Here is a 26,747-nt window from a genome sequence, read left to right as displayed (position 1 = left end):
AAAAAAAAAAAAAGAATATCCTCAGACACCAAATATCCTGAGTAAACTGGATACTTGATTTGAATAATCCAATTTCAGATCCAGTGACCGAGAAGGGAGTGGAGAAGGTTTGACCTTACCTCAATGGAGTAAGGGCAGTCTACGAATGTTGAGATGTGTTAATTAGATCTGAAAGAGCAGTATGTTCTGGTTCTGTGTCTCCAAATATTGGAAGAGGAAGAGAAAGGAAAGATCAGGGACACAGCATCACCCATGGGATAAATCTAAGCATCCAACATGGAATAAAAGTCCCTGGTGTCTGTTCCCCTTCTTGCACCCAAGCTCCAGCCACCTTGAACTATTTTCAGTTCCCAGAACATGCCTTTTCTTCCGTACCTCCAAGACTTTCCACCTAATGTTAACTCTACTAAGAAAGCCCTTTCTTCCTCTTGACTGCATGAAAAACTGCTGATTACCCTTTAATGTTAAGCTTAACTAATTAACCTTTTGTGGAAACTTCAGTGTAGCATTTATCGCATAATTCAGAAACTAGTCATCTACATGTTGTTCCCTCTTTTTTGAACACAGGACACTGTGTCTTTTTTGCCTTTATATCTTCTGAACTTAGTACATAATTTTTTTTCCTGATTGGATAACTCTTTTATGACTTCAACACTCCTATCTCAGTAGGTTTCCCTTATCCCTTGACTGTCTTCTACTGAGAGATGACCAGTGAATGGCCTTATCAACCATACTGTATGTTCCTTTTGTTACCAGTATTACCAGCAAATAGAATGGGGAAGGGTCAAAATTAAAATGTCAAAACTAAAAAGAAAAATAAAGAGACATAAAAATCAACTTCCTAACTCAAGACAAATGAAAAGAACAAACTACACAATAGTGTACTACCTAATAGGGTTATGGATGTCTGAGAGATGACCAGTGAATGGCCTTATCAACCATACTGTATGTTCCTTTTGTTAGCAAATAGAATGGGGAAGGGTCAAAATTAAAATGTCAAAACTAAAAAGAAAAATAAAGAGACATAAAAATCAACTTCCTATCTCAAGACAAATGAAAAGAACAAACTACACAATAGTGTACTACCTAATAGGGTTATGGATGTTTTTATAATTGTTGTAGTAATGACCAAATATATGCTGAGCTTCCAAGGAATGATCCTGCCTTTTTTTTTATTTTTTGAATGCGAAGATTGGAAGGATATTTCTTTATAGTCTGGCTGTTTTTCCAAATCAGTTGATCTCAAGGCATCATCAGTTTGCAAAATTGCTCTTTGACTTTCTTCCTCTCCTTCCTCTTTTCCCTCCACTTAAGCACATTCTGTTGGTTTGGCCAGTGAGCAGACTGAAAAGTCTAAAGAGAAGAGGCCTGGAAATCAGAGAAGTGATAACAGCCACAGGACTAAACAAATGGGGGTTTGGATATAACCTCTGTTGTCACTGGAGCTAACAGGGAAAAGCAAGCTAGAGGAGGACACTTGCCAATTTGATCATCACTGATTGGAAACCTCAGAGATGATGTCAGGTCTCTGGTGTGCAGCAGATCCAGAGAGGCCCACCATGTGGAACACGTTAATGACATGCGGTTACCTAAGACCATTTTTTTCATCTTTTAGACAATGAATTCACTTTTAAAAACCTGGAGATAAAATTTTGCAAAACTAGGGTACATGATGATGAATAAATAATGTGTAGGACAGGATAAACTTTGAATAGACATCCAAGTGGCTGAAGATGTTGTTGGGTAGTTGGCAAGAACTCGTATAAGAGAAGGTGAGGGGTAGAAATGACTGGCCTGCGCTAGGGGACTTAGACTGTTGAAGGTCAGAAATTCCACAGCTGGAACAGAAGAAACCAAAGGAAAATTGATACCTCCTTGAGGCTGAAATCAATAAAGGCACTATCACAATAAGCTATAGAAACAATTTCCAAAACTCCAAAACTGGAGGATTTCTTCTGTCTTCACAGACTTTATTTGACACTAAGTTGTTTTCCTAAGTTTTAGGCTTATAAAAATGAATGTTGGGCAAATTTTATAAAATAATGACTCAGTAATAAAACATTCATTCCTCTACTTATTAATTCAGTGCGTGTCAATTGAGATCTCACAGGCTCTGTGCTAGGCACTGGAGCATAGAAAAACATGGGTTCCAAAGCCCTTGAGGTACATATATGCTAGTGGTGGAGAGAGGTAAATTGTATAATCTTACTATGGCACTACACAAAATCCTGATATATAGAACTAATACTTTTTATACTTGATCTTAGCCAAAAGGCTGAGAAGCGATAGAACTAATATTTTCTAACAATTAGACCTATACAGTGAATCTTAATAGAGTTTGAGGACAAATACAAGATGTGGTATATAGTAAACAAATAGGTCTAACTTTTCTAAAAAGAGATATATTCTGAATACATCAATAGATTCAGTAATATTATCCTATAGAGGATTATATAGATCATAGGATAATTTATATTGTATCCTATGTAGAATATATTTCTGAGATATGGATCCACAGCACATTAGAAACGTGGTTAGGAATGTGTGGTCTTAGCTATTATTTTTTGGAGTCATAACCCATTTTCCCCAACTCCACCACCAAAATGACCCTTGTTGTGACAAACCCCTGCATGAACCATGGGTGCGTCCATATGTGGCGTGTCATGCATTACATTCTTAAGCTAAGGAAGGTCTCCCTGATGAGGATGTGGCAGATGGACTCCTTGTGAGAAATGTCTGACACTATCACTATTTAGCTATTGGTAATGGAACCAGAGAGTGAAAGTTACATCAGAGATTTCAGCCAAACATCGGGAAGAACTCTAACAGATCTATACAAAAACTCAATATTTTTCTGGGGAAATATGACAACAGAGGCTGGATAACCATCTAAGATGGTATCAGAAGAGGTAGAATAGGTGACACCCAAGAGTCTTCCCAAAACTATGATTCTATAACTTAGTCTTTTAGTTAGATTTTGGATTTGGATAAATGGTCACTATCCTATATAAAATTAGCTTCTTAAATAAAAAGCTTTGCCACAGGCTTTTTGCCTGTTATGAAAATGAAACCAAAGTTCATTTTCTGTTTATTCAATAAACAGAATACTGGCAGTATATTAGTGTATTATAGCAACTTTACAGTCTTTTAGCATCTTATTATGAAATGAGAAGGGACGTTCTTTGTCCTTGAGCTAACATTTTGTCCTCCTCATCGGTACATGTTCCTGCGAAGAATGAAATAGGAGGTGGAACAATAAAGACCTTGCCATTTGCAGTGAGCCTCCTGTGCCATTAAAGGAATCCGAGGATGTTCTGGTGGGTGGCCAACATTCCAGAACAAAGCAGTCAGATCTAAGCCTGGCCTATCTATTTCTTCTATCCACCAGGGCTCAGCATGGCTTTATCTGTCTATCCCCTTATTATTCTGAACTCCCTAATTGCCTGGGCTCTTTCTCTCCACAAATAGTTTCATGTACTGTATTCAGCATTAATGTAGAGTGACTATGTGGAGATGTCTTCTATTCCTACTTCTAACAGATTAACAGCTAATAAACACCATGCGACACTCTCTCCTCTGAACCTCTTCTTAAAATACAGAGTTTGGTTTGCCAACATTGGTATATTTAAAGCCTCCAAGATTCCAGGGAAGACTTTAGAAAGTGAACTGCGCAAGTAAGGCCTATTCAGAGAGGATATTTTCCAACACAAAGAGCCAATCGGTGTTATCAGCAGCACATCTGAGAAGAACCTCAGGGGATCCTATGGCCATTTATAAGGAGAGGATATTTTTTCTTACTTAAAATAAAACTTCTCACCTTATTCTGGGTATGTAAGACTGAAGAGAACTCTGGAAATGTATTACCTACGGAGAAGGACAATCAGTATAAGTTTCATCTTAAAAGGGAAAGCTTTTCTGTTCCAGGAAGAGACTCCACAGCACTTTTCCAGTAACTTTGCAATGAAAGGTCTTATGCCATCTGTTCCTCCCACTTTCGTTCTCTCACCTGCCTGTAGCCCTGTAGCCCTGCACTTCTCGCTTCCTCCACTTAGATAGAAGTGAAGCAGTTAGTCTTAAAAGTCAACAACCGGAAGCCGTGTTCAAAGTTTTAAACAAAGCACCAAACAATACTCTGTTTTGAGGACATGGAATATCAGCAAGAATATGTCTGAGATATCCTGGGTAATTATGGGAAAGTGATGTATATCAGCACTTCATATACACAGTAGAGACATAATTCATTGAAGGGTAGAGTGGGCAGTGTGCACATTGTCCAACTTATGCAATTTCCAATACCAGTGAACCAGAAGCCTTAAACAATTTGTAAGATATGGGGTATTTCCTGAAGTCTGACAGTTTCTAACTCTCAAAGACCAGCTTAGTTATTAGGGTATAAAAATACAGATGAGTATTTGGAGAAATGTATTGGTCTTTTTGCCTGAGGTATACTTTCTGGGACCAAGCCCTTTCCGTACCTTCAGGTGGGTGTTTCTTGTTGCAACAGAAACTCAAGTGTGTTTGATTTCTTGCCTCTCCTTTTATTTCTGTTGTCCTGCTTGTCTTTGTTGATTTAAGAAGCCTTTAAAGCCACAGCAGTTTGACAGTTTCTTTGACTCTTCACATAACTGAGGTGTGGAGTTGATTCTGGGAGGGGCTGCATCTGCACTGTGGTAATGATGGTGCCCTTGTCCCACGCTGGAGAAGCAGTCAATGCTCCTCTCGGCTCAACTGTACTCATGATATTAGTGGCCTTGACCTCTAACACTTAACATGCTTTTCTTCATGCAGACCAAGCCTCTTCTGAAGAAAGGTCAGAGTGAAATTCCATCATAGTTATAGATTTGCTTGCAAATAATCTGAATTGGGTTAATTTATTCTTCCTCCTGCAATCTAGCAACATCTGTACCTTGTGCTTTTCCAGAATAATTTACTTTGATTGGGATATCTCTCAGTGCCTATGAATATACCACTTGTCAGTCAAACCACCTCTGGATCTTTAAAAAGTCAGTGGATTTCTTGGGATTGTTCACAACTTCCTTTGCTGGCTTTTCTTTCTCCAGAACTGGACTTGAAGCCATCATGGAGACATATGCGTTCTGGAGACCTCCTGTGCGCACGCTCACCTTTGAAGATTTCACCACCATGCAAAAGCAGCAAGGTAAAGTCATGGTCAAGACCTCTGCTTAGGAATAGGGCTGGGGAAGGGGTGGGAGCTGGACTGAATATGGCACATCTGGCTGCAGGCAAAGACATGTGTTATACCAATTCTCTTGGAAGGAGGAGAATCTGGTAGCTCCATAAATAACCAAAGCATCATTCTTTGTGCAAACAAGCTGGTTCCAGAGGCAGCATTTAATTTGACACTCAAAATTCTCTCTTCTTAAAAGCATTGTTATATATTTATGTTATGACAGTGATGAAACTATTACTATTACTGAGCATTGGCATAGGCCTTGGTATTTGAAGAGATCTTCGAAATAACTTCATTTATTCCTCATGGCAACCTTATCAGTTTTCTTACTCTAGTTTTGTAGATGAGCAACAACGTAGCTCTGGACAATGTAAATGAATTGCATCAGGTCTCACAGTGAGGAGTGGGATGCTCTGAGCCCATCTGAACCTTGCAACTCGTGCTCTCTCTTGTTTTGCTTATCTGAAACAACATCCCTCTCAACTTGGGGCTGGGTGGACTTTCCTGCCCACTGCTTTGTGTTTTCTATACAATTTATAATCTCCCTTCTCTTGTAGCTTAGGTTGGGAAACCTGTGGCCATGAGTACACATGGTCTGTGGGCCAATTTTAACTCCTTTTCTTAGTCCAGTCTATGACTTTCTCTGGTGCAGCATCTATCCACCTGGGTACCTGGTGGATAAGTGAAAGTTTCCAAAGTCTAGGTGACACTGGATAAAACTTACAGGCTGAGCTCATTCCATTCTATCAAATGGCCGACATAAATAGAAACCTAATTTTTGAATTTGTGGTTCTGCCATTTGGAAGCCATTCTAGGACTTGATAATATGATTACATTACATTCCTTTTTCAGGAGGGTCTAGCACTTTGCACACTGAGTTAGGTTCGTAACCCAAACTGCTGAAATCTCTCAGGTTCTAAGATAAATATAATGATTAGAAGCATAGACTTTGGGGTTGGAAGACCTGGGTTAGGCTCTTATCACTGTGCCTTCCTGGCTTTCTGTCTTTGGTCAAGTCCCTCAGCCTTTCTAATACCCAGTTTTTGCTTCTGCATTATATGGGAGAATATAATAGAATTCTTGTGAGGGTTAAATGAGGTAATGCATTTAAAATCATAGTAAACACTCAATACATGCTATTTACTGTTGTCTTTGTCATCACCATCATAATCGTCTTCATCCCCTTATGTCCTTGGACATAGATACCTAAGAGGAAGATGTATCAGAGGCAGGAAATATTGCCTTTTTGATGATTAATGATTCAAAACATAATTAGACTATTCATCTGCACAGGGATCTGCTGAGGTGAATGATGCAGAATTTCCATTTCTTGTTTATAGGTGGGAGAAGAATGGAAGTCCTTCATATGAAGTGACTTGCTCCCCACAAAGCTGTGACTAGGAGCGGGATCAATAACTACTCAGGTTGTTACTACTGCTTTGAGGCCGAGGTTTTATGTGAGTCAGGAAAATCTGGGCCCTCACTTCTGATGGTCACTAACTCTTTATGTAACCTTGGGCAAGTTACTTCCATGCCGAGTGCCAGTTTCCTTACCTACAAAAGAGGGATAATTTTTTGTGAGGCAATTTATATAAACATGCTATATAAATGAAAATGTNATTGCATCAGGTCTCACAGTGAGGAGTGGGATGCTCTGAGCCCATCTGAACCTTGCAACTCGTGCTCTCTCTTGTTTTGCTTATCTGAAACAACATCCCTCTCAACTTGGGGCTGGGTGGACTTTCCTGCCCACTGCTTTGTGTTTTCTATACAATTTATAATCTCCCTTCTCTTGTAGCTTAGGTTGGGAAACCTGTGGCCATGAGTACACATGGTCTGTGGGCCAATTTTAACTCCTTTTCTTAGTCCAGTCTATGACTTTCTCTGGTGCAGCATCTATCCACCTGGGTACCTGGTGGATAAGTGAAAGCTTTCCAAAGTCTAGGTGACACTGGATAAAACTTACAGGCTGAGCTCATTCCATTCTATCAAATGGCCGACATAAATAGAAACCTAATTTTTGAATTTGTGGTTCTGCCATTTGGAAGCCATTCTAGGACTTGATAATATGATTACATTACATTCCTTTTTCAGGAGGGTCTAGCACTTTGCACACTGAGTTAGGTTCGTAACCCAAACTGCTGAAATCTCTCAGGTTCTAAGATAAATATAATGATTAGAAGCATAGACTTTGGGGTTGGAAGACCTGGGTTATGCTCTCTCTTGTTTTGCTTATCTGAAACAACATCCCTCTCAACATGGGGCTGGGTGGACTTTCCTGCCCACTGCTTTGTGTTTTCTATCCAATTTATAATCTCCCTTCTCTTGTAGCTTAGGTTGGGAAACCTGTGGCCATGAGTACACAAGGTCTGTGGGCCAATTTTAACTCCTTTTCTTAGTCCAGTCTATGACTTTCTCTGGTGCAGCATCTATCCACCTGGGTACCTGGTGGATAAGTGAAAGTTTCCAAAGTCTAGGTGACACTGGATAAAACTTACAGGCTGAGCTCATTCCATTCTATCAAATGGCCGACATAAATAGAAACCTAATTTTTGAATTTGTGGTTCTGCCATTTGGAAGCCATTCTAGGACTTGATAATATGATTACATTACATTCCTTTTTCAGGAGGGTCTAGCACTTTGCACACTGAGTTAGGTTCGTAACCCAAACTGCTGAAATCTCTCAGGTTCTAAGATAAATATAATGATTAGAAGCATAGACTTTGGGGTTGGAAGACCTGGGTTAGGCTCTTATCACTGTGCCTTCCTGGCTTTCTGTCTTTGGTCAAGTCCCTCAGCCTTTCTAATACCCAGTTTTTGCTTCTGCATTATATGGGAGAATATAATAGAATTCTTGTGAGGGTTAAATGAGGTAATGCATTTAAAATCATAGTAAACACTCAATACATGCTATTTACTGTTGTCTTTGTCATCACCATCATAATCGTCTTCATCCCCTTATGTCCTTGGACATAGATACCTAAGAGGAAGATGTATCAGAGGCAGGAAATATTGCCTTTTTGATGATTAATGATTCAAAACATAATTAGACTATTCATCTGCACAGGGATCTGCTGAGGTGAATGATGCAGAATTTCCATTTCTTGTTTATAGGTGGGAGAAGAATGGAAGTCCTTCATATGAAGTGACTTGCTCCCCACAAAGCTGTGACTAGGAGCGGGATCAATAACTACTCAGGTTGTTACTACTGCTTTGAGGCCGAGGTTTTATGTGAGTCAGGAAAATCTGGGCCCTCACTTCTGATGGTCACTAACACTTTATGTAACCTTGGGCAAGTTACTTCCATGCCGAGTGCCAGTTTCCTTACCTACAAACAAAAGAGGGATAATTTTTTGTGAGGCAATTTATATAAACATGCTATATAAATGAAAATGTTCTTTATGTAACCTTGGGCAAGTTACTTCCATGCCGAGTGCCAGTTTCCTTACCTACAAAAGAGGGATAATTTTTTGTGAGGCAATTTATATAAACATGCTATATAAATGAAAATGTGTCATGCAGAGACACTTACTTGATTCTGTTTGTTTCTGAGGTGGCTTCTTTGCTTATCTGCTCTTGCTTTACTCATTGACTTTCCAAGCTTTAGCTAAGCAGGAGTTTGTATCATGCAGGCTGGTAAGAGAAGGTTGGCAGGGATATTGCCAGTTCCTGAGAGCAGGCATTGATGGTGACACTTGTGTTCACAGCTGTGTCCCCAAGATCTACCATAGGGCCTGGCACCAGAAAGTATCTACTGAATGGTGAATGAGATCACTTGGTGTCACTGTGGCTCAGGAAGATGAGTTCCATCTTGGAGCACAGCCACCTAGTATGTATGTGGACATGGATATGGAGTGATCATTGGGGATGGCAACCTGCAGTGCAGCAGCATGGGGCCACTTGGGCAGGCACAGGCACAGGGAACTGCATGAGTTGCTCAGGTGTGCAACATAGCAGGCTTCATGGTACTTCTGCTGAAAATCTATTAATATGAAGGCTTGTTATTGACACTTTGAAAACAACGACTTAAGAGAAACCGAACTTTCAAAGCATAACGTCACAATCACTTCAGTGACCGCCTTTTTTTACTGGGTGAGAATGAGCTTGAATTATTGGATACATATGGTGGTGGGATGGGGCTAGAGGAAAAGCCAAGACTCTATTAAAAGTTTAATTGGGATTTATTTTTGAACTAAACACTGAACTTGATCCAGATTCTCATTATTAAAAAATATGTGGCTTGGTTTCTTGATGTTAACAAAGGACGTAAAAGCAAAAACACCCTTTCCCTCTTTCCTTAAGAACTAAGAGTTCCAGTAACTCTGGATAGTACCATTCATAAGGTAAAGAGAAGAGACACAGCCATCTGTGCTGAACTGCTTTGTGTCTTAGAAAGAACAGAGAGTGATGAACTTCTAGTGGAAACTTCAGTGGCAGACTGATTTTACAGTAATTCCCTTTTAGCGAGGGGAGCATTGGCAGTGCTGGCACTGAACATAGGATCCAAACAATGACTGACTCAGCCACGTGCCCATATGACCTCACTGCTTCCAACACAATCTGGCATGTCAGATAGCACCCGTTGGACAGTTCTGCGCTGCTACTGATGGAAGCTGGAAAATCCTTTCTGCTGGGTGAGCTTTTCATGCTGCCCGTGCTGTCATTTTTATTTCTCTTTTATTAAGACTCATCTGCTGATAAGATTTCAAGGAAAGCACTTAGGTGAATTTGCCAAAGTTTTGCAAAAATTCCAATCCTTCTATGTTTAAAAACATATTGAATGGAGTGTTCTAAATAGTTGTTTTCTGTTATGGAGAAGAATGCATGGGATTAATTATCCTCTGCCTTTGGCACAAAAAAGAAACTGAGGCATAAAGCAGTCTAGTAACACATCTGCATGTAAGTGGTGGCATAACTGAATTTGAGAACGCCAACATGGATCTCCTATTTGACAGGGCAGTTTCCTTTCTACCAGACCACATTATTTTTCTTCATTCTTACTTACTAGAGATTTAATTTCCCAAATAATTTAGTTTACTCTTCCTATTGATGGTCTGTTATTCAACAACTTGAGCATTAAGTCTAAATAGTTTTGTATTTCATTTTTTTTATGAAGTCAAGTGTATCTTATCTTTGGATGTCTTCCTTTAGAATCAGCAAGGATGTTTATATGTTTGCAGAGTCTGGAGGGAGAAATCTTATTTCACAAATGGCTTCTGTTTTAACACGGTTAGTAACAGGGAGGAAATGAACTAACCAAGTACATTTTTCCTGGGAAAGGTGACTAAGGCAATACAGACACAGAAAGAAAAAAATAAGAGCCTGTGTCGGTTATAGCCAAGTGCAATGCAATCCTATTGTTCTGATGAATACCCCTGAATAAAATTTGTGCCTCAATTACTTCATATCTACAATGGAGCTATTTGTATGTTCAAAACTGCAGAAGATTTTATGAGCAGTGACACCAAGTGATTTGACAACTGTTGTGCTAAAAGGAACCATTCTGGACCCATGGCACCAGAGCTGGCCATACGTCTCCCTCTGTAGAAACATGAGAATCGCCGCCTACACAAGCCCTCCTTCTCCACATTTGCTAGCAGACATTGCTACATCTCTCATCGCCATTGCATATTCTAGTGGAGTTAAAGTGTTAGGATTATGAGGATCTCTGTTGGTGACTGGATTTTCATTGGTTTGATTTGTAATGGTTAGTGGTTGGTCAGTGAGAGGGACCAGATACTGAGCAGTCATACTAGTAAAATATTGGGAAAGAAGGACAAGTCAATGGACCCTAGCCTCTGAACTGTGAGGTTACTGTAATGATTCAGAGATAGCCAATTTATATAGATCTCATTTATCACTGAGATGAGCAATACTTCTGCAGCATGGCTTGTACTATGAGAATGAGGGGCTCCTCACAGAGGATGGAGAGCATCTCAGTTCAATCCAGTAAAACAAGCAGTAATTGATTACATATTCTATTTTGTCCCCAAAGTCCCTTATGCCCAGTATGTCCAGAACTGAGTCCATCATCTACCTCACAGACCTGATGCCCTCTCCTTGGGGAAGGATACCACCCTCTCGTCCACATCCTGGATGTTCTCCTCCCTTGCTGGGTCCATGCTCTTCCCTGTCACATGTTCCTTTTGCCTGTAAAGCTTCTTCCCCTCCACTTGCCTTCTTAGTTAGTGCTACCTATCTTTGAGATCTCAGCTTAAATATCACTTCCTTGCGGAAGATTTCTCTGCCATCCAGAGTAGGCTAAGTCCCCTTAGGGTATGCTTTTGTTTGTTTGTGTCTTTCTTTCATTGCTCTCTCTCTCTCCTTCACATTTTTCTCACCATTTTTTCCCTCATGATTAAATCCCTGGGTTGAGGCGTGTTACCCAGTGCATATGTCATATTCAAATAGTGGTTGAATGAGTGAATAAGCTCTCCTAGGTTCTTTGGCAGAAATTCACCAAATTGGGACAACTACGGGCTAAAATTTGAAGGGGAGGGAGATTAGGAAAGAAAAGGAAAAGAAGAACCGAAAAGCAGACATCAGGAAGAAAAGTTTTATAAAGGATAGTGAAAAAAAATGCTCAAAAAATTTTAAGTGAAAATAACAAGATAGCAAGTTAGAAACAATTACTCATATTTCAGTGGCTATGACATGGGGAGTAGGTGAGATGACCTTGAAGTTTTAACACTCGGAAGTGAGTAAGGGTCACCTATTCACCCATCTAGTCAACTAATATTAGTGTTTCTTGTGCTGTCATAGGTAATGTTAAGTCTTTGTGGGACAGAAATAATGACGAGAATAAATAATTAAAATGATATACCTTGTTTGAGAGAAATAAATCCAGTAGGAGGAAGAAGAACATAGTTATCATTATTAAAGAAATCTACAAACTTAATTAATTTGGGGCTTCCTGTTGTTATACTCACAAGATCATGTCACTGTTTATTCTGACTTTATTTACATGTACCTTCCTTGTATCTTATCTAACTGTATTTCAAGAAACCCATCAGAGAATAGCCACTTTGATACCTTCCGAAGCTCTTTTATCTTTTTACCATTTGTGGAGTTGTGCTTGGTTTTTGGAATCACCTTCTTATTTAGATTATCTGTCAATGTGTTTGTGCACTTTTCTTCCTGAACTTTTAGAAATCTTTTTTAAAAACACAGCACTTTTTTTCTGTTCTCTACATTACATTCCTTATTTGTTATGAGTGCTAATAAGAAAAATTATTTTTTCAAGTCGTCAGCATTTTCACTTCATGGTGAACCTGTTTTTACTGATCAGGGTGAGGTCAGAGTAGCAGCTCCTCCTATTTCCTCAACCATTTAAGAGATTATATATCTTTGAAAGTAAAGTCAATTATCTTATCATATATTCCTTTTTGCAGAGCCAGAAATCCGTCAGGCATTCAGATAGCTGAAATACCTTGTTATTGCTTGTAGGGGACTTATATTTTAGGAAGGTATCGTCCACAGCTTCCATCTGACGAAGTGATCCACTGTCTATTCCTGTCACTCTCACTTCCGTTTCTTCCTCCTCCAGCTTTATCCTGATATTTTCAGTCCTTCAGATTCGCAGTGGAATTATCTGTAGAAATGAAGATCTGGATTAATTAGAATTCTTAGTGTTGTAAGTAAAATAAAAACGAATGGCAAAATAACAACAAAAAAACGCATTGGCTCACAAAAGTGAAAGAATTCAAAAAGCTGACTTTAGGCAGAACCCGATCCAGGGCTCAAACAAAATCACCCAGGCCAGGTCTTGCCCCATCTCTTAACTTTTCTCTCCTCCATGTTGACTTCATTCTCAGGCTCCCCATGGTGTTAACATGGCTTCCAGTGTCACTCACCCAATACCTTTTTAGATTTACATCTTATGGGAAATGGCATGTGCCTGTCTCCTAAGATCTCTAGTAAAATCTCCCTGAGTCTCATAGACTAACTAAGTCACCTTTGAGCCAGGTACGGTGGTGGGGGGAATCTGATGCTTTGATTGTCCACCCTGCATCACATGCCTTCCCTGGAGGAAGGGGTGAAGGGGGGAGTGAGGGAGGGAGGGTGTTTCCCAGATGGAAAACTGGGTACTGTTGCCAGGAGAGAGGCAGATTAATTCTAAATGATGACAATAACAGATGTACATTGCAGCAAGGAAGGCAGTTAAATCTGTAGCAGAGAAGGTGAGCAAGTTAGCGAAACATGAAGAAATGGGGACAGTCCACCTAGAGAATGTGGTAGGTGTAAAATAGGACCGTCTAAGAAGCAGAGAGACTCAGGACCCAGATGACCAATGTGAAAAATGAGAATTAAGGTGAATATATTAAAAGCTGTTTTAAAGGGAAGGAATTTGGATCTATGCATGCCTTTACATTTTATGGAGGATGCACAGGAGTTTTTCTAAGACTGAAACCACACGGTTCTCATGAGCACTGTAATGTTTGCACTTGCATTATGAGAAGGGTACACATCTCAACTAAGTGTAATTCCTTAGCTGAAATGAACAGGGTTGTGCTTGTTAAACTTTATGGCCTTTGGGTTTATTCCCTGGAATCAGTCCATAGGGTGCTAATATTTTACCTCTTATCTGTTTGAAAACCTCATAGAAGGCTTCTCAAGGATACAGTGAGTCAGCACTCCTCAGGGACAGATGCCACTGAGTTATAGGAGAAGCAGTCTGGCTTGTGGAACCAAGTAATTAAATGGAAATTTATTCTTCACTAGCCCAGGTGGAGTTTTATCTTACTGTTTTTCGATTTTGGGTGAAAAAAACACAAAATAAACCCAGAAGGAAACTGTATGTGAAAGCCCCCATATTACAATCTGGAAGTGATCAATTTAAAGATGCAAAAGTCAGCAGGTCTGGTATTCAGGATTTTCACGGTCACATTTAACTTGTCTTCATGGTACACCAGTATATCAAAATAAACCCAGAAGGAAACTGTATGTGAAAGCCCCCATATTACAATCTGGAAGTGATCAATTTAAAGATGCAAAAGTCACCAGGTCTGGTATTCAGGATTTTCACGGTCACATTTAACTTGTCTTCATGGTACACCAGTATATTCTAGGTTATTGTCCTTGTATGGGATCACTGCTAAACATGTATTCTTTTAGGTTGTTTTGGCTGCTGGCCTTCAATATTGGAGCAAGTAAATGTCATGTATGAATTTTAATGTGTACCTGCTCTCTTTGGTCTATGGGTAAAATATAATGCAGAGAGCGGGGGTCTTGGGAGATTGGTCTTGGAATGCCCGAGAATTTTAAGCTACTCAGGGCATTACATTTTAATCATGTCTCAGAAGTGGATTAAGATCTCTGAGGACAGTGGGAAAGACGCCAATTTACCTACCACCCTACACCATCTAATTTGTGTTATGTCAGGTCCACTCTGCTTGATCTGAGAAAAGATGGAGCCATCGGGCAGCCCATTTTCATCCTGGGCTGGGCCTAGGGAGAGAGGTAGCAGAGTTAGCCTCTGGGAATATGGCCCAGGTGGGCCCAACACTATCACTTGGCCCAGTGCTCTGTCATTCACAGACATGGAGGCCCATCCAGCCCGTGACAATGAGGCAGGTAACTGTTGTGACATAAAGCTGGTCAGCATGTGGAGAGGCCAAGATGCTCAGCGGCATGGACAGAGGCCAGCACCTGAGAGCCATCCCCATTAGAACCCAAATTCCCCAAGATTCCTTTCTCCTCCTTCCCTTCTTCTCTCATAGAAGAGAATATTCAATGCCTATGTGCCAAGTACTGTTTTGAGCACTTTGTAATATATATCATCTCATCTATTTCTCAAAACATCCTAAAAGTAGATATTAGTAACTCCATTTATATGATTAAGGAACCTGAGGCTTGAGAAGCTGACTTGCTAAGGTCCCATAATCAGTAAGACATCTGGGATCAGAACCTAATTTGTCTGACTCTATAGTCTATGCTTGTTCATTAAATAAAATTTATGTCAAGGCTCTTAAGATTACTCAGGACCTGGCAGGTACAGAGGGGACGAGGGCAAAGGGAAGAGAACGCTCTACAGGAGAGGAAGGCAAGCTTTTCTTGGAGAGGCAGCTCTGACCCCTCTGTATCAGCCTGGCCTCCCACTCTGCCCTGGCTTTCCTGTGATGAGAGGTCTCCAGGCAATCAAGTGTTGAAATGCACAGGGAGGGTGGGCTGCCTCCTTGTGCTTCTTTAGCACTTGGCTGGCACTCCCAATCTTGTTTAACAGCTGACAAGCTGTTAGATGATAAGACAGTAAAGACTTTTCAGTATCTCAATTTGCTTCTCTGCAAAATGAATACCATAGTCTTCTCTTTCTATGTGGACTTTGAAAAATAGCTGTTATCTTTATTCAGTACTTTAAGTGCGTAAGAACATTTCTTCAAAGTGAATGGAAGCAATGTGGCTGTCTCTTGGAAAGGCTTGCTCCCCGCTTTAAAGACTAGTTCATATGGAGACTACCACCCTCTGAAGCTCAGCAGGCCACCAAGTCTCATTTCCAGTGAATGTCATCTAAAAGCCAAAGCAAGCTGACTACAAACTTTTTAACATGTGCCTCTCATCTGCTCAGCAGAAATCCCTGTAACTTGTTAATAGTTCTCTTCTTATTTTTTTGTAGTGAAACCAGTTGAGGCCTTAAATCAGTACCATTCGTTCCATCTTCAGTCATCTGAGAAAACCATTTAGAGTTGTACAAAGTCATCTGCTCCATCTTACACTTCCTGCTGCAGGGCTCGGGCCAGTGCCTGATGGAGCGTACCTGTAACAGGACAGTACAACACGCTGAACAGGTGGTCTTTTCGGGGAGCACATAAACACCAGATCATGGAGAACAAGAACGGACTTTCAAAGAGAGGAGACCAGATACATATCCCGTAAAACACAAATCTCTTTACAGCTGGAGTCAAGTTTCTCCATTTGTGCCATAGCAATTATTTTAGAGAAGCTCATGGCATTTAGGGTGGAAAAGGAGGAAAATGTGTAGGATGTCTCAAAAAGGAACCAGACGCTTGCAGAAAATGAATCCCTGAGCTTTCTGTAAGGCACAGTAGGCTAAGTCATTCAGTCGCACAAAAGCAAGAAAGAAGCATGAGGTGTTCTTTCTCCTCCTGGAAACTCCCCCTTTCAGAATTCATTCATTATATTAAAATGATTCCTTGGAAAGTGCTTGTAGTTGGCCATCCACACTTTATATGACTTTAATCCTCAGACACGATGCTGAGAAGGACAGAACCTGAGGCCCATTAGCGCAAAGCTCATCAAACTCCTAAGACTCCATTTATAGTCTTTGTTCCAGTCTCCGAGGCTGCGCAGGCTCCTGTAAAGGGAGATCAGCAGAGGCTCTGGATCATGATGATTTTGTTTTGGATTAGCCATGCTCTGATCTAACCTGACTCTTAGAATTGTGTTCATGATGTCTTTCATATGACAGAACTTCAATCTCATACCCCAGTCCCCACTACCTGGGCCCCTCTGCTGTGTCTTCCCAGCCCTCAGTACTCACTTGACACAATATCCCATTTCCTCTGAGATTAGGGTCTTGCTTTGGTATCCTGTGTTTTTGGCTGGAAGACTAAAAAATTGTAAAGTAGGCAACAGACCCTGGTTAAAACACATATTTAATGCATTTCCATTGAGAATGGGAAAAATTGAGCTAGTAGATTTTAATGCTGATCACTAGAGGTCTCATAAAGTGAATTTGATGGTAAGATATGGCAAAGTTAATAATGGAAGGTTTACTAGTTATTTTTAAAATAGAACTTACTAAAGCACTCACAGAGAAACAAACAAAAGAGTTTAGTGTTCTTTTTTGTCACTCTCTTTGTCCTCTTTTTGGAGTGTGTGTGTGTACGCTACGCCTGTGTATGTGTGCACAGGTGGAATCACTTAGCCTAAGTCTGCTGAGTTAAGAGAAAGCAATAGTTCTATAAAAATCAGCTCATCTTGGATATTTGAAGGCACCTCCTGTATGGCTTGCATTTGGCGTAATCAGACTCATCTTAAAAGCCTCTGTCTCAATGGTATTCGTGTTTTATTTTTCAGGGGGCAGCACAGGCACTTCCCCAACCACCTCCAGCACTGGGACACCATCTCCTTCGGCTTCGTCTCATCTTTTATCTCCATCCTGTTCTCCTCCAACTTTTCATCTGGCCCCCAACACTTTTAACGTGGGCTGTCGAGAAAGCCAGCTGTGTAATCTAAATCTCTCTGATTATCCACCATGTGCCCGAAGCAACATGGCTGCCTTGCAGAGCTACCCAGGGCTGAGTGACAGTGGCTACAACAGGCTCCAGAGTGGCACCGCTTCAGCCAGCCAGCCCTCCGAAACCTTCATGCCTCAGAGGACTCCATCCCTGATCTCAGGAATACCAACTCCTCCTTCGTTGCCTGGCAACAGCAAGATGGAAGCCTATGGTGGCCAGCTGGGGTCCTTCCCCACTTCTCAGTTTCAGTATGTCATGCAGGCAGGCAATGCCACCTCCAGCTCCTCATCACCACACATGTTTGGGGGCAGCCACATGCAGCAGAGCTCCTACAATGCCTTCTCCCTGCACAACCCCTACAATCTGTATGGATACAATTTCCCCACCTCCCCTAGGCTAGCTGCAAGCCCAGAGAAACTGAGCGCCTCTCAAAGCACTTTACTCTGTTCATCTCCTTCCAACGGGGCCTTTGGAGAGAGGCAGTACCTGCCCACGGGGATGGAGCACGGCATGCACATGATCAGCCCCTCACCCAACAATCAGCAGGCAACCAACACCTGTGATGGCCGGCAGTATGGGGCAGTCCCAGGCTCCTCTTCCCAGATGTCTGTACACATGGTTTAAAGGCCACTCCAAACACCATGGAGCCTACGGCAGTCAAGGGCCCAGAGACTCCGTGGGCTTATCTTCTTCTTGGAAGCCCAATGCCTTTGGAAAACAGAAACTGTGTATTATTTTTCTGGAAGAGGAAAATGCATACCCAAGAACAGCAAGGGACACTTTTAAGCCACTGAAGGATACTGCAGTAGAATCATCCATGATTCAGTGGACAATCTCCTGCCTTCCCAAACCTTAGTTTTATAAAGCATTGTCTACTCCAGAGTGGCCTTAGAAGAGACTGAATAACCATTTTATAATATTGTTAAGGGAAATGCTAGCATGTAGCAGCCATAAAAAGTTACACACACACATACAGACCTACCTGTACACACACACAAACACACATACTCATACACAAGCTCATACACACAAAACATACCTGCACACTGACTTTGAACTGGGCGAACTCTGTGAAGGGAGGCCCACAATGGGTGCTTTCACCAAGAATTTGTCTATGTACAACACTAGATGGACTGGGCCAGCGGTAGCTGCCAGCCTTTCTCGCCCGCAGCTTACCCTGTTCCTGGAATGAAATGTGTATCCTGGAACCCCTCCCTGTCGATGAGGGTGGAAAGACATCAGTACTACAACTGGACGTGGCTTCCTGGAAAAGCTTGCTTTAACTTTGGCTGTCTTCACTCAGTGTGCTATTATTGATGTTCCCAGTGGTGCCTGTGAAAAGAGGGAGTAAGAGCAGCTGAATGGAAGAGAGAGAAAGAGAAAGAACGGAGAGCAGGAGAGAGACGGAGAGCAAGACTGAGTGAGTGTGATCAGTGATGAGAGTTTAATTCACCAAGGAAATTTGTTTTTGGTTTGTTTCCCCCACTACAGGTTATAGAAGGAATCATGGTGTTACTGAGGCATAAACCTCTCTGGACACTGCATGGTCAGGGCACTGGTGAGAGGGACTGGGCAAGGAATGCACCTTTATCCCATAGCTCTGACCACTGTGATCCGGAAGAGAGGTGGACCACATGGGAATGCTGACTCTGCAGCATGCAGCCTGTCAGGGGAAGGGAAATAGAAGGATTGTGAAGAAGGAAGAGTTTTGTAATCCCAGCAGATGATTCCAAGAGCAGAGGAGACACACAGAGCCTGGCCTCTGCATGCCAGATCCAGACACCTGACCTGGATCACCTGCCCACTAGCTCCGGTGGCAGGAGAAATCCTGTCATATTCCAGGCAATTGCAGATGGATCTTCTATACCCTTCCATTTCCCTTAGGATCTCAATTCTTATCTAATAGTTCATTGCATTTTGAAGTTTTGGGTTTTTTCCTTCATCTTTCCTTTTCCCTTCAAGTCCTTTAATGGTAATAAAGCAAGTGAAGCTTGGTGCAAGGTAAAATTTTTAAATGGTGTGGAAATGCAAATAATACCAAGTAAAATAATACAGATATTATTAAGATTTTGGTTTTGAGGTGTTGTAGATAAATGTATTTATGTGCCTAGTGGGGAATCCAATATTATGAATATTAAAAAAGGGGGCAATATAAGGGTATGTAAAATATGTATGAAGAAAAGTTGTATAAAAATTTGCCCTTATGCACGGAACTCTGTTTCTAAGTGCCAAGCACAGAAAGCCGCTAAATAAAATCTTTGCAATTGTTTTCTGAGTGTTTATTCATACAGAAATAACAGCCTGTGCATTTGCATTCTGCTTTGCAAATGAGCATAGCACTTTCATATACACTAACCTAAGTGATCTTTATACAGACCTCCTGAAGTAAATATCGCCATCCTCATTTCATGATTAGCAGCTGAGCACCAGCAAGATTGACTGAAATATCTAGGATCATACAGCCTGTCAGAGAGGGAATAGGACTTGGAACCAGGTCTTCTGACTCTATGTATGCTTGCTTTCATGTTAGCTTCACAAACCTGTGTGAGTCTAACAGTAATTCTCATGGTTGCTATGTGCAGACACTAAACCATGTGTTTTACATGATTATCTCATCCTCCCATGATTCTGTGAGATAAGTATTTTAATCATCATTTTAAAGATCCCAAAACAAGCTGAAAAGATTAAATACTTGACCAAGGCCTTCAGGTAGCCAGTGATGGAGCTGACAGTCTGACCTTAGGGTCTGTGCAATTAGCACTATGTCATTATGCCAGAGCCCCAGCAATCCCACGAACTTGGACAATCAGGAAAGAAGACATATTCTCAGCGGTTGGGGGAAGAGCACCTCTGAGGCTTGATTTTGCTTGGTATGTTTAGCCGTAAATATATACTCTCCCCATTGAATGTATCACTGCAGCATGGAAGGAGTGGTTTTGAGTTGCCACGCAGCAAGTGACAACTTATGACAGACTGATAAAGTGCCGAGGGCTATGCCAGTTACAAACACTTTCACATATTATCTCATTTGAGCGTCTCAATAATCATGAAAAGTAGACAGGCCGGGAAGTATTGTTTTGAAAATGGCGGGGCGGGTAAAATATAAAAGCTGCGACTTGCCCAAACTTATGTGTCTGGGAAGCAGCAGGGCCAGGACTTGAAACCTCATGCTCTTATCCCAACCCCAGGCTGTTTCCCGGCAGACGTTACTCTGCTTGCTCACTGAGCCATGTACCACGGGGGCTCCGGTTGCTGACTGCCACACGCATTTACTAGAAATGGAGCTTGGTTAAGGGGAGCAAAAACTTCAATCTTTGCTTTGGTTTTATAAAGAACTTCAAAGAGTAGCATGCCAGTTAATTACATTAGCCATCAGATTATTGCCAAAATAGCTGGGACAATAACTGAGTACCTCCCTGGATTGTAGGCTCTTTGGATATGGCATAACACAAAACTTAAAAAGACACTCCTGTTTGGAAACCTTGCAATCACCCTTTGGCTTCATAATGGTAGACCAAAACCAACTACATTAATTGGAAATTTGGTCTCTAAGCCTATGACCAGCTTCACTCATTCACTGGTTCAATTCAATAAACATTTATTTCATGCTCTGTGTCAAGCAATGCTCTGGGCACTGAGAACGTAGCAGTGAACAATCAGACAGGTTCTTGCCTTCAAGAAGCTCACAGTCTGGTGGGAGACTGCTATTGAATACACTAGCAAATAAATAACAATTTCAGATTGCAGTAATTACATCAAGGAAATTAAAAATAATAGGATGATAGTGGTGGGGAAGTGAGGATGAAGGTTTATTTAGACAGAGAGGTCTGGAGGGCTGCTCTAAGCAGGGGAAGTCTGAGCTAGTACAAATGCAAACATTATCTTAGAATCTGCTTACTCTAACTCATGCTGAGGGCAGCCATATCCTCTGGAAGATGTGTTCTGTCAGTCTTGCATCAACTGAGGCCAGGCATTTTTGTCCTTACAACAGTGTTGTAGAATCTATGCTTATTTGCTGAAGCCTTCTGGGACTGAGGCTGTTTAGAGATTTCTCAAGTCTAAGTCTTCTACATGGTCCCAGTAAAGTCATGTTTTCATGATTTTCTTAGCAGAAAATGACAGGCATCCCTTTCATCCAACTTTGGTAAAAGGTTAAAATTAATCTAGAGATTTCTCAAGTCTAAGTCTTCTACATGGTCCCAGTAAAGTCATGTTTTCATGAATTTCTTAGCAGAAAATGACAGGCATCCCTTTCATCCAACTTTGGTAAAAGGTTAAAATTAATGATCAAACAATTAATAATAATAATTGAATTAATAATAAACAATTATTAGTCAGCAAAAACATTAAATATGGCTCGACATACTGTACTGTTCTCAGAACTGTTCTGTGTAATATAAGGACATAGAAAATTTCTGTCTGCAAGGAGATTTCAGCCTGGTTGAGGAGTCAAGAGATATGCATATAAAACTGAACAATAAAAGTATTAAATTGGTGGTAAAGACTACACATGCTGTAGAATTTCAGAAGGAAACTAATTTTTATTGGGTGTTTATTACACGTTACACATTATGCAAGGTAATATCCTGTAATCTTGTAACCACCCTACAGGATTTGTATTTCAATCCCTATTTTATAGATGGGGAAACTGAAACTTTTAGAGATTAGTAATGTGCACAGAATCACAGAGCTCGCAAGTAACAAACACAGGGCTCCAACCCAGGCCCTTCTACTACTATATTTTTCCAAAACTATGACTTATAGGGACTATAATAGAAAGATGGGCTCATGGAGAAAGTCGGTCTTGCATAAACTGAGGCAAAAGGAGGGTGTCCCAGTGTGATGATGGGGAGCAGCACAGTAAAGACACACATCCGCCATGTGGGACAATAAGCGATGGCAGTGGGTTGAGGGGGGATGTTCGCTGTCTTATGTCAAGTCTCATGATGTTCTCCTTGCTGCTCCTGGCACCGTGACTCGGGATCCCTTTTCCTGTGTGAGGTGTCCTGGCTGTGTAACTGGCAATTCAGGTTTTCCTCCAGTGTCTCAGTGGGAACCTTCAACTGGAAAGGATCAGCGGGGGCTGGGAGGTGATTGAAGAGGTCAAGCTACATGCTCCCATCACCCCCAGTCCCTCCCATCCCCATCCAGGGCCCCAGGGATAGGCTCGGCTGCCCTACAGGCTGAGTCAGGCTCTGCACAGAGCCCCTTGCTTTCCCTAGCCAGGCAGTGCCCCGTGGGATGGGGAAAGGGGTCCTTGCTGCCTAAAGCTGAGAAAGCATTCATCATGTTTTCCTTCTTAGCTCATTTTACTGCTCATAGCACTCATCTTTTATGGGCCAGCCTACAGGCATTTCCCACTTCAGATGCTTCCTACTCACACTTTCTGCTTTTATTAGACTTTACTGCAGATTCTGCAGAGGCACAGCAAACCAAAAGGGTTTTGGATCGTTTTTAGTATTTTCACCCAGTGAATACAGTGTGGACAAAGGGGGCTGCCAAAGGATTGCCAAGTCAACCCCCAGCAGTTCTCATTCGAGGGGAAGTTTTTGGACCCCATGAAGGGGATTTTTGGTGTTCTCCCCATCTTGCCACAGTACACATCCTTCCTCTACCCATGGACAGGTACCCCCTTAAGCTGTTTCTACATGATGCAAAAACTCCAAATATTAACATAATAATGCTCATTTCTCACTCAACTCACAATCCAACATGAGGTTCCTCTCTATGTGGCTCTTCTCCAACCAGTGATTCAGGAAACCAGTTTCCTTCCATTTCATGGCTCCACTGTCTCCAACACATAGGTTGGTACCTCTCCATTCAGCTGGCAGATGGAGAAAGAATGAAAACATGAACATGGGAGATATTCCTAAGCCATGTCTGGAATTGGTTACATGACTTCCTCCCCGTTCTAGTGGTTAGAAGTCCAATGGCCACACCTAAATGCAAGAAAGTTGGGAAATGCAGTCTAGCTGAGTGCCTAAGGTAAAAAGGAAACAGACTTGTTAAGCATTTGGGAGTCTCTGCCAGCCTCTGAGCCAATAAAGCCTGAGCCAATCTTCATCTGCTTTTTCTATAAACCCTGAAGATAAAGGGTAAGGTTAACTTTCAGTTCCAGCTTCTCAGCTGCTTTGCAAAACAGTCTGGAAGAGGTGACTTTATTCCAGTGAGAGATCAGTTCATCTGTAAGATATATCTTTCAGTAGGAGTTTCTTCCTATTCTAAAACATCTTGAGGATTCATAAAATGTAGAGTGAGTTTTTCACAAGTGGTAATAACTGTAAAACAAGAAACATTTATCAAGTTCTTATTACATGCCAGCTAAGTGCTTTACATAATCATCTTATTTAATTTTCAGGAACAACCTTATGAAATTGATATTATTATTATACCCACATTATAGGTGAAAGAAAAAATGCAGTGAGTTGAAGAATCTTGCCAAAGATCACACTCAGACCATATGACTTAAGTGTCTGCACTATTAATTAATATGTAATAACTAAGTTAGTATGGCAGACTTTTAAAAAATATTTCTTTACTTGGGCAAAATGCTGAGAATTCTATGGACAAGTCAAGTTCCCTGCCTCAGAAAAGCTTATAGTATAACAAGAATTGCCTCTTATTTGGTTTCATCCAGAAAGAGCCCAAGAATAACATGCATATAGAAGTCATCTCGAGAGTGTCAGGATCTCTCTACTCAGCCTATAGTTTTTGCATGTTTTTGGACAACACCTCCTACCCCAAGGCATGAGATGGAAAGCCTTGTCATGTAATGTGATTTGCAATCCCCTAAGATCCAGTCAGTCTGGGAGTCACTTAAACTGGATTTCTGGAATTGGGCTTTGTCTAACACTGCCCAGGCCTTTGACATCAGGATGTTGCTGGTGGTGATCCTCAGAGAGGAAGCCCACAGCTCTACAACAAAGCAACAACCATCTTGGGTCCTCTCACCAATTGGTCTTCTTTTCAGAAGAAAACTATCCCTTCATTCAGAATGGTTCCCAGTAACATGTAGGCAATCTGCCACAGGTTCCATTTCCCATTTCCAGAGTCTCTGGTTTGAGAAGGGTTTTGTGATTTATCAATACAGTCTTTTTCCTAAATGCTGGTTTTGTCTTTTTGCAACACAGGCTTACATACGTAGTCTCATTGAGGCTCTCCAAGTCTCACCCTAAGAAGGGTTCATTGTCCTGAAACATGGCCAGGGAAGGGCTTCCTTAACTGTTCAGAATTAGAGAAGATTGAGGCCCTAGTAAAATAATCAGGGCAAAGGTCAGAGGATCCTGATTGGAAAAACTCATTTTTTTTTTCTGAAATCACCAGGATGTATGACTGCCCAAGACTTAATCACTCAGGGACATTTTCCATTATGTAACTGAACAGAATTGTCCAAAAGTGTTGAGATTGGTAAAGATTATCTCTGGGGCTCCCAATCTTTACCTAAGACAGGAGCATGCTTTTGTTCTGGGGGAAGTGGGGAGAAATAGTTGAGACAGAGTGTGAGGGGTCCATATATCATATCAGACATTTTGGTCTGATAATGTCCACGAAGCTCTACATAGACTTTGAGAAGAATTTAAGAAAGACACTGCCAGAGAATATTAAGCTATAAATCAAACCAAAGCTCAATGCAAATGGCTGTTAAATTCCTTGTTTACTACAAGGTGAAAGCATAGGAGAAGTCAGTCACCCCCCCCTCAACATGGCCCCTCACAAGTCGTGGTAAGTAAAGTTACCTTTTGAGAGTTAAACTAATTAGCTTTTCTGCAGTGACAGCTCTAGATGGATGTATGTCCTTCTATCTGCATGTCAGCCAAGCCATACTTAATATTTCTTGACAAAGTAATACTGGTAACAGAAAGAATTTCTGGAGAATTAATTCACAGGCCTGGAAATGATTTTCACTCTAACCCATTCAACTAACCTTCAACAATGGCTTATCAATATATATTGGACATCTATTTTGTGCAGGACATAGTGCTAAGTTTTCATAAAATACAGAAAAATGAGAGCTGGTCCATACAATTTAGGAGCTCACAGTCTAGTGTGGAGACAGACCAGAAACAGAAACAATTATTGAAGTCAGAAAATGCTATGACAGAGGTAAAAATGGGTGTTCTGGGAGCAGATGGGTCAATCCAGGGTTCAGGGAAGGCTTCCTGGAGATGTTGGTGGATAGTTGAAAGTTAGACTACTTCACACAGACATGGTATAAGCCAAGGACCCATGATTATAATTAGGATGGCCTGTAGTAATGTTCCAAGGAAATGCAGAAGACCACTGCCACATGATGTGGTATGCCTGTGGAATTCTGGAAATTTCATATCAGAGGAAATTGCTCTGGAATACCAGAAAATGACAACACATGCTCTAAGATTCAGGGTATGAGGAACTAGGCACAATTAGATATGTGGATAAAAAGTGCCATGCTGCTCAAGGGGCTACAAGAAGTAGCATCATGTAGACATGTAGGACATGCATCATCTTGCTGTATGTCCTTTTATCCATAATTATCCCAGAAAGGATTTCAGGGGCCCAAGCAGAACTTCCATCTCTCCTGCATATCCAGAGAGCAATAACTTGTAAGACCACATCATCATCACACCGGGAATCTGGTGACACGAATGTGTGCAGACACTTAACCCACCTCAGGAAAGCCAAGTACAGAGTGAAAAGGTCACTTATGGGAAGGTGTGAGATGTGTGGGGAAAGCCAAATCACAGAAGAGTTACCCATGCAGGGGCCAAGTCAAGCAAGATGCAGCAGGGGCCGTCTTGCCTGTTCAGGCATTTCATAAGCCCACACTCAATGGTGCTAGCAGGACTCAGAGATCCAAAATTATGAGTTATTTAACTTGGCCTCCAGCATGACTAGCTCTTTTGTGACTTGGCCGTTCTTAGGGATGTCACACCTTGATTCTATTGGGCTGTACTGAAGAATATTTTTTTAGGTGCATTTTATGCTTTCAATGACATAGTTCTTTCTGTTTAGAGAAATAATTAAAGGAGAACCAGTAGTAGGGGATATATTCATTCCAGCTCATTATCTCAAGGGAAATGCTGCTTTGCAAAAGGTTGTACTAGAGGAACACAAGTTCCAGCGTGATCTGCTGTTGCAAACAAAACTATCCCACCCGCCCCCTCCAACCAACTGCATTAAGCAGTAGACTCTGATCAGAACTAGGTGATATCAAGAGGGAAATGCTGCTTTGCAAAAGGTTGTACTAGAGGAACACAAGTTCCAGCGTGATCTGCTGTTGCAAACAAAACTATCCCGCCCGCCCCCTCCAACCAACTGCATTAAGCAGTAGACTCTGATCAGAACTAGGTGATATCAAGAGGGAGGTGGGAGATGGTAAA

The 26,747-nt window shown here is 41.3% G+C and overlaps 1 protein-coding gene across 1 annotated transcript in view; it reads left to right on the top strand.

The window, feature by feature from the left end:
• TBX15 (T-box 15) overlaps positions 1–19,660 on the top strand; it is a 107,679-nt gene extending 88,019 nt beyond the window's left edge. The window contains exons 7-8 of the mRNA XM_008569919.1: positions 5,061–5,158; positions 17,228–19,660. Coding sequence (XP_008568141.1) covers positions 5,061–5,158; positions 17,228–18,012 — 883 coding nt within the window. The 3' untranslated portion in view covers positions 18,013–19,660. The remainder of the gene's footprint in view (positions 1–5,060; positions 5,159–17,227) is intronic.
• The last annotated feature ends 7,087 nt before the right edge of the window (positions 19,661–26,747 follow it).

The sequence above is a fragment of the Galeopterus variegatus genome, unplaced genomic scaffold (assembly GCF_000696425.1).
Source record: "Galeopterus variegatus unplaced genomic scaffold, G_variegatus-3.0.2 Scaffold544, whole genome shotgun sequence".
NCBI lineage: Eukaryota > Metazoa > Chordata > Mammalia > Dermoptera > Cynocephalidae > Galeopterus > Galeopterus variegatus.
The sequence above is the reverse complement of the archived record's forward strand: the minus strand, read 5'-3'. Positions and strand labels throughout refer to the sequence as shown.